This window comes from Capsicum annuum, chromosome 10 (genome assembly GCF_002878395.1).
Source record: "Capsicum annuum cultivar UCD-10X-F1 chromosome 10, UCD10Xv1.1, whole genome shotgun sequence".
NCBI classification, from domain to species: Eukaryota; Viridiplantae; Streptophyta; class Magnoliopsida; order Solanales; family Solanaceae; genus Capsicum; species Capsicum annuum.
This window is the reverse complement of record NC_061120.1, coordinates 183498050-183507507: the sequence shown is the minus strand read 5'-3', so window position 1 is coordinate 183507507 and position 9458 is coordinate 183498050. Positions and strand designations below refer to the sequence as shown.

The following is a 9458-nucleotide window of genomic DNA, read 5'->3' as shown; positions in this document are numbered from 1 at the left end:
TATTGTTTTCGAGTACCCTTAGTTAAAGTAAAAAAAGTCAATAGAAGTCCAAAAGAAGTAACGAAATTACAAGAAATAACAGATAATAACAAAAAACAACAAATAGTAACAAAATAAAAACTACAATAAAATAATATGATAATTGAGATAACAGAATAATACGGTTAAATCTAACCTTTACACAAAAATTCCTCAAATTTCAATCGAACATTCATCTACCACCTGTAAACTACAAAAATATAATACAATAAATTGAGATGTCATAACAATACAATTAAATCTAATCTTTATATAAAAAATTCTCAAAATCATCTTCCACGTGTATTAAGCAGAAAAATTAAGTGAACAAAAACTATAACAAAACAGTACGATAATTGAGATATTAAAATAATATGATAAAATTTAACTTTTACACCACAAAAGTTTAAAAGTTTGAGCAAAGATTCATATAGAGAAAATGGTCAAATGCCCCTTTAAGCTTTACCCCAAATCCCAACTACACATCTATACTTTGCGAGGGTCCTATTACCCCCTTGAACTATTTTAAAATAGATTTATTTCCTTCCTAAATGTTGAGGTGGCATGGAAGGTGTAGTACACTCTCTTTGAGAGAGTGAAGACATTTTAACTTTTTTTAAAAAAACTGTTTTACCTGAGTCAAATATTCTGGTCATTCACACATAATTTAGTGGACACTTATTTCATTTTTCACAAGAGAGAATTGTTGCAAATGATCACCAACACACTTCTTTCTTAAATCACATCCTCGAGAAAATATAGAAATATAATTTCACAAGAATTCACACTTGACAACTCCATTATACCAAGTCAAATATGCTCTTTACAACAACAAAAAAAAAAATACATATTTGGCATTCTAGAGAAAAAGCAAATCACTTCAAAACAAAGAAATATAGCAGCCATCTATTTTGCTCGAGAATTTTGAAGAAAATCAAATAATTTAAAGAGACCAAACCAAGTTTAACTTCATCATCAGCCATTTATTTCCTCTCCATTATCAGAACTAAGTTTAACTTCAAAATAGAACTCTAAGTTTTAATTTTTGTCCTCTTTCTCTTCTCTCGCCTTTCTTTCTTCTCTTTAACAAAGCAAGCACCATGGCTGCTTCACCATCAACAAAAAATCTTTATTCAAAAATCAACTTAAAAAAAAAAAAAACATAAAATTAATTTCGGGTAACAAGTTTATTCATTGTGTTGAATGTTGAATTGGGTCATCTCCACACATATCCCAAATGGGTCATCTTCAATTTCATTAAAATAGCAAATTAACAGTTACTTCTACAAAAAAAAAAAAACTAAAATCATAAAATGGGTAAGCTCCAATTCCATAAAAAACAACTCAATTAACAATTACTTCAACACAAACACGAAATGGGTCATCTTCCATTCTATGGAGTTGTTGTCATCGGTAGTTCGGGGCTTCGGTGGACAGCACTCGACGGCGACGACAGTCATGACCGGGATTAGCGGCTGAAAAATGGGAGATCGTTGGTGGTTTGTAATCAGGAGAGAAGAGAAAAGGAAAAATGAAATTAGAAAAGAGAATAAATAAAGAGAAAAGGAAATATATAAAGAAAAATAATTAATTTCTTAGATTAAAAAAAATATGACGTGGCATTACTGTTCAACGCGTGCATTACACCACATCTAAAATGACTGGTAGCCCTATTTCAGGGGTGTAATAATTTCATTTTTAAAATGTTCAGGGGGGTCATACGACCCCTACAAAGTATAAGTGTGTAGTTGGGATTTGGGGTAAAGGTTGGATTTTTTTTTGGCTATTTTCTCATTCATATATAATATAGGCTTGAAATTGATGAAATTATTATACACCACACCTTCAAAGCTCATCGAAAAAGTAGTTATAAGAATATCTTCTCCACCAAAAAGCTCATCAAAGAAATAGATAAGAATCTTTCCGCTATTAAAAGTTCCTACATCCGACAAAAATATAATAAAAACGTCGTGACAATTGAATTGTAGTTGTAATTAGCAATTCATGTTGAATTCACAAAAGATTAAGGAATTGACATATTTCAAAGGGAGTTCGAGTGTACCAAAGAACACTAAACAATTTACGCTAATAGACTTTATTTATTTAAGGTAAAATTTTAATTAATTTAAAAGTATTAAATATTATTATTTCTCGTATAGAATAAATAATTAAATCTAAAGAAAATATAAATCAAATTAAATATGAATTATTTTACATAGTATGGGGAATTTTTTTGACCCCAAGTTGTTATCCTCTTTTCCTCGCGTAGGTCATTTAGGATTTAATTTTTTTTACCCATTACAATATTTTTTTCCCAACTATTATTCTGTTTTTCCTTTTTCCAATTATTATTCTATTTTTTTTATTTTCCTTACTTCGATCTTTTACAACTTCTTTTAGGATTTTACTATGTACTACTACTACAATCTCCTAAAAAGAAGAAAAAAAGGGACTCTAATTTAGTTGGTAACAAATAACTACAATTATATATAATTTTTATCAAGTTAAGAATTTTAAATATTAATATGATAATTAAACGTCAATTATTTTTTTTTAAGTAAAAAGACGATTTTGTCTATGGTAAATCCGTTTAATGAAGGGAAAAAAATTCAAATCATATTTCAAAGAATCTTCACACTTTTAATATATTTTAGATATATATATCAGGTATTCAATAAATACCAAATACCAAACGTATTGATATCTTGTACCAAACTCAATTTCGAATATTGAAATATTAAAATTTTACTCCTGAATACCATACCAAACACCAAATTAACGAATACCAATTATCAATTTTTTTGGTTCGATTCGGTAATTCGATTTGCAGTATTTTATGCCTAGCTTACGTTTATCTATTATTTATACAACATTGCTATATGTCTACATGCTTTTTATACAATATCGATATACATTTATATAATATTGATATATTATATAATTTTTATATAATATCGCTATGTGCTTATACAATACTGATAAACGTTTATACATTATTTTTACAATGTCGATATATTATATATACACTACTTGATTATTTGTACATCACATATACATGTTTATACACCATTTGTATAATATTGATACACATTTATACATTATTTATACAATATTGATAGATTATATATACACTACGTAACTACTAGTTTAGCCACACATGCCTCGCATGAGTAACGTTTGATTATTTCAAATTAAATAATCTTATTTATTATTTATTTTTTAATGAAGTGTAAAAGTTTAAATCATTTTTCAAAGATTCTTCACACTTTAATATAATAATGTAAATATAAACATATTTTTTAGTGTAAGCACCTATATATTTTACATCATCACTTTTGTTTTTGTCATGCAGTACATCTTTCATTTGTTGTTAGTTATTTTCTTTTTTGTTTCTATATTTAAAATCTTTTCTTATTTTCAAAGTCAAATCTTTACAAAATCATGGATTACATTCTTATTATTTGTAAACTGATCTATAGAATTTCACACAACTAAAAAGACGAATACTCCATAAATAAAAAAAATTGATTTCTGGTACAAATTACATAACATAATTCTATAGATTAGAAAATAAATTAATAGTGCATATTGAATTTGGTAAGAGCTACACAATTTATTTTTTGTTCACCTCCTCTTCTTTTTAGCATACTCTCGTTTATTTTTTTTGAGTCTAAAAAAAAGCATATTAATATTCACACGAACTGCATCACCTAGTAAGTCCAAACTCTTCATATATTCTTATAACACAATTTTTCTAACTTAGAGCTCCATTTAACTGTCATTAGAAATAAAAATTTGTCACTAAAAATAGAAAGAAACTTAAAATCTGCTATAAACAACAAAGACACATAAAGAGTTATAACCAAATAGCCTTTCAGAGAGAAGGGAGCAATAACTATGATAATAGTGTTATATAGTGTTGTCATTAAAATTTGTGTAAAAAATATCAAATACCTTTGAAAGGAGTAAAGCTTGCAATAATTAAAAGAGAATCACCAAACATGCAAAACAAACCTTGATTTTTTTCGGCCAGATAAACCTTAATTTTTTTGGCTACTTCATTCGGTGACAACACACTTGTTTCGTCCAATTTTTCTATCAAAAATTTACAACTGAAAGATAAACACAAGAAATTGTTAAGAGAGGACAATACATGTCAATTGTTGATTATACATAATTCATATATTATCTTTAAATTATTTAACTAAAAAGAATAAAGAAAGACAGAATGATGACGATAATGAATATAAGAAGACAATTTGAATTAAAATTAAAATCAATAAAATTCAAAATTAAAAGGAAGTAGAAATAGAAGAAAGATAGTATTTTTGTAGTAAAGTATGATCAAAATATTACTTAAATAGAATTGTAGTTTTTTTTTTTTTTTTATAAGGGAAAATTCTAATTGATTTAGGAGTGTTAAATATTATGATTTGTTACTTAGATAAAATAAGTACTTTAACTAATTTATTAGTGTTTATGTATAATTAAAATTTTAAGAAAAGACAATTGAATTTGAAACTAAAAAAAGTAAAGGAAGTAAAAATAAAAATAAAAAGTATGTTTTTGCCTTTTTGGGTCTACATGTTTTTGCCTTTTGGGGTATTATAAGTTTTCTAATATATATTAGTGTTTATGTATAATTAGAATTTTTGAGGAATATAACAAAAGACAATATTAAATCTTCTTAAAATCAAATTTAGTTGATCTAAAATTCTTACACTAATGTAAAAAGTATTAGTTGTCATTAATTCTGATGTCTTCTAATAAGAAAAGATTTTACAATAAATATATTTAATTATTTTTTAACTCTTAAATATTAGGAAAAAATAGTGAAAAAACAGTTTTATCTAAATCAAAAACTTTTAATGAAGGACAAAAAGTTCAAATGATATTTCTAAGGCCCTTCACACTTTTAATATATTATAGATTATATATTATAGATTATAGATTATAGATATAGATTATAGATATAGATCATAGATATAGATATAGATATAAATTATAGATTATAGATATAGATTTATACAATATTGATATATTATATAGCTATTTATCCATCATATGTACATTTTTATACACCACCTATATAATATTTGACACATAAATAAAATGAAAAAGTTTTTTTTAATAAAAATGTAGCAAAAAAATTTTTTAAAGAAAATTACTTCTGAAAAAAAAAAGAGAAAAGAAGAAGAAAATAGTCTAATGACTATTTTTGTTGTAAACTATTCTTTTTTTTTTGTTATATAAATGAAATTTTCCTTCTTTTTTTCTTCTCAATAAATATCGTCACTGAAGCATCTTATTTGGGCTTCAAGGTTTATGAAGAGGCCCAATAACTGAACCAGCAGATAAGCCCACAAAGCCCTTCACATATTTTGGGCCCATTAAGCTCTATTTATATATAAGTCATTAGGGTTCCAATTATCCATTGAGGTACTGTAAGGGAAGGCGGCTCGCTACAGCAATCAACCATGGTTCTCAAGTAAAGTTCTTTTCGTGTATATTCTACAATTTTCGAATTCCTTTATGCATTTCGTAATTTATTAATTCTAATTTTTTGTATCATTTGTTGACTAAACTTGGTAATTTATTCAAAAAAGTTATCTACAATTCACAATGTAGATTAAATGTTGGTGGATCTCCCTTAAGATTAAATGTTGTATCGCTAAGTATGCCTAGTATGGCACGTCAGGAATGAAAATAGTAGACATTTTGTAATGATAGGAGGGGTATTGCTAGGTATAACGATAGTTCTGTGTTGGTGTACGTTTGAGTATTATAGGTTTTTGTAAATGTGAGCTAGTAATATGAATAATAAGATTGGAAATAATTGCACCCTAATTTTTCATTGCTAATACTGCAAGTCGTAGTTAGATTTGACTGGGTTGAAGCTTTCTGTTGAAGTTAAAGTTGTACTTGCAATTTATTTTATCTTATTTGAAAGAATATTATTGCATAGACTGGTGATGTGGTCTTCTAATTCTATGATTAAGTATGACTGCATGTCTAGCATAGTTTATTTCTAGATTGATAATCCATGCTTTTGTTGTGAGTTCTGTGATCCTTTGATAATCTGTTCTGTTGTGGTCTTTAGTTAGAGTAAGGGGAATTTTTTTGAGGAAAAAGGGATAGATCTGGAAGTTAATGGAGGGTCTGACCTTGTAAACTAGATTAAAATTATATTAAGCTGGATTGGTCATTGGATCATTATACTGTGTCTTGCCTCTGGTTGATATCAAGTGACTTTAGTTCTTTGTAATTACTCGTGATGTACTCTAAACCGTTGAGCCACCTTTAGGTGTGTACTGCCTTGCCGGCGGACTGCTTTTGGCAGTTCTGTCTTGGTCGTCTGCAATGTTTCAACTAGTATATATGAAAATAGTAGTGTAAACTCGTTACCATGTTCAAGGAAAAGCTTACATGAAATATTGTGTGATTTCAGATTGGAATTTTCTTGAGCTTGCTCATTTCCTTTAGATTGGCTTTTCCCATTCCCATGGTAATTCTACAACCATCAATCATAGTGATTAATCATTGTTTTGTCTTCTTACATCAATTTCAGGACAGAACTTTGTCGTTTCAGTGGTGCCAAGATATACCCTGGGAGAGGCATTAGATTTATTCGTTCAGATTCTCAGGTATTCTTTCAATTGATGAAATGCTACTTCTCTTTATTTAGGATTAATTTGATTGTATTCTTCGGTAAGAGTTGGAAAAATCGTGCTGGTTTCCATCATCACTTTATAATTTCTTGATCCTTATAGGTGTTCCTATTCGTCAACTCAAAATGCAAACACTACTTCCACAATAAGCTGAAGCCATCCAAACTTACTTGGACAGCAATGTATAGGAAGCAACACAAGAAGGTGTGTTTTATTTTCTTGACTTTGAACAGCAGTAGCTTTGATATGCTCCATGATCTGAACTATTACTAGGGAATGTGCCCTTTATTCAGCTTCTCTAGTTTTACTTGAAAAACTTGCATTGGCTGCTGAATTTTTCTAGGACTTTCCCCTACTTGCTTATAATGGCCTAATTAATTTTGTGGCCTATGTTTGTTTACAATAGGATATTGCACAAGAAGCTGCTAAGAAGAGGCGGCGTACCACCAAGAAGCCTTACTCTAGGTCCATTGTGGGTGCAACCTTGGAGGTAATCCAGAAGAAGAGAACTGAAAGGCCAGAAGTTCGAGACGCTGCCAGGGAGGCTGCTCTTCGGTTCGTTTCTACTAATTCCTGATTTTGTATGTGTAGTTGGTGCATCTATTGGCAGTCTTATCTGATAGTCTTTTATCTTGTACCAGACTTAGTCAGGTATTAACATTTTCATCATGTGGTTAATACAGTTACAAGTCTGGGAAATTAATGGTGTCTATCGTTACAGATGTGCTGATACCTTTCAAGCACCGTCTGTTCCATATGGGCCCAACATGAACTAACCCATTTCCTCTCTTGATCAAAAACATAATCTATTTTAAACCACCTAGACTCGGAAGTGTATGACACGATGTTTGGTATATCATCCTGGTGCAAGGGGATTGTAAATTATAGTGTTAGTTATTGAAGTTGAAACATGTTTTTTTTTTTTTTTTTGGGGACTTTGTGTAGTGAAATTAAGGAAAGGATCAAGAAGACAAAGGATGAAAAGAAGGCTAAGAAGGCAGAGGTTCAAGCCAAGTCCCAGAAAACTGGAGGAAAGGGCAATGTGTCCAGAGGAGGTGCATCAAAAGGTCCTAAGCTTGGTGGCGGTGGTGGAAAACGTTAAGCTGCAGTTTATGTTGTTTCCTTATTAGCAGCAGCGTTGTTTATTTGAAGAGGCTGTAAGCAAGACTGTCATTTACGAGTATCTCATAGTTACATCTGCAGACAAATTTCTCGTCAACGGTTTTGCATTTGGTTGAAAATGCTGCAACTGTTGATTCCCCACATGCTGCTGACTGGTTGTGGGTGCATTATCTATTCCAGATGTGGTTTTTTGACTCCTAAAAAATATTTTTTTGAAATCTGTTTTTTGCTTCGAACTTGTGTGCAAACTGTTGCAATTTTTAGTGTTGCAGACATGTTTTCCTTGTCATGCAGAGATGGAGCCGTGCGTTGTGAAGAGCCCTGTTCAATGGCCCCGCGCCGTGAGGTGTGTAGGCTGCGATGGGGTTCGCGCTTCAAGGCCTACCCCTCCACGAGGTCGCTCATGTGTGATGGGGGTTGCGCTGCACCTCTCCCCTATTTACTCGATGATTTTCCCCAAAATTTTAAGCATCCATGGGGGTATTTTGGTCCTTTTGCATCTAAAACCGTCCCCTAATATTCTAATATGTTTTCCTAATTGAATTTACCTTAATTCAACATTATAACATCTTTAATTCCTGTCTAAGTCAAGAATTAAGTAAAGTGGGTAGGAGAAGCCTAAGGTTAAATTTTGCTCAATTTCTCTCCGTATGACTTGAACTTTATGGGATTTTAATTTAGGAAAAATTGCCTAAATAAACAACATAAGTTTCTAAACTTCTCAAAATTCCTCTACTTTTAAAAAATTATTTAAATCCCAACATTTCATCCTTTTTGGTAAAGTTGAGATACACATTAAAACTTACAACTAAGAAACCGATTCTTTACAAAAAATAACTCATTTTCTCCTCTTTGTTTGTCTTAATTCAAGCAATAGTTTCTATCCAACTCTTCCAACATTAATGGCTATATTAACGCCAAAATTTTGGTCACAATTTTATCTCACAATTTTCCCTTCTTCTTCTTCACATATTTTAATTAAGGCATTTTTTCTCCTAAATTTATCTTCACTTTCTTCTTATTATGTTCAATGGTTTTTCTCAAAAATCAAATTAAACATCATATCCCTTTAGCTCACCCAATTGTTCGTTTGGAGTTCGTGTTAAAGATGATGATGTTTTTGGTGCACGAGTTATGGGTAAAGCTACTATTTAGGCAAAGAAAATTGTCCATGGTGAGGTTATTTCCGACTGATTTTTCGTTATCAATACTTCGGGTAAAGTCATATCTGAAAAATATCTGGAACCTCCGGCATGTTCAGATCTGAAAAATAATTGGCCGTGTTACATATTTATTTATGTGTGATGTGTTTTTTCAATTTCTTGTATATTTGATTTTTTTTTTTTTGATTTTTTATATGTATCTAATGTTTTGTAAGTATTATTTAAATTAACTCAACAATAGATATATGTTTACAACCTTATGGATACATTTTCTCTTATCTTGTATCACTGTTTATGAATAGTATGTATCTCGTATTGTTTAACATTTATTGATTTAAGCATATCAATAGATACATGTATTTTAACCAAGATACATATTTGTATTATCTTGTATCTATAATATTATGTTCATACAATTTTTCTATATATTGTTCTGTGTTATTGTAGAGTTATTGCATCTAATGTTATTTTTTTAATTTGATAATTT

At 29.7% G+C, this 9458-nt stretch overlaps 1 protein-coding gene across 1 annotated transcript; it reads left to right on the top strand.

The window, feature by feature from the left end:
- Nucleotides 1-5296: 5296 nt before the first annotated feature.
- Nucleotides 5297-8044, top strand: LOC107843430 (60S ribosomal protein L24). The gene is made up of 5 exons (XM_016687726.2): nucleotides 5297-5506; nucleotides 6587-6662; nucleotides 6789-6890; nucleotides 7093-7241; nucleotides 7632-8044. The coding sequence occupies exons 1-5, from the start codon at nucleotides 5496-5498 to the stop codon at nucleotides 7786-7788; spliced, it is 495 nt and encodes a 164-aa protein (XP_016543212.1). The 5' UTR covers nucleotides 5297-5495; the 3' UTR covers nucleotides 7789-8044.
- The last annotated feature ends 1414 nt before the right edge of the window (nucleotides 8045-9458 follow it).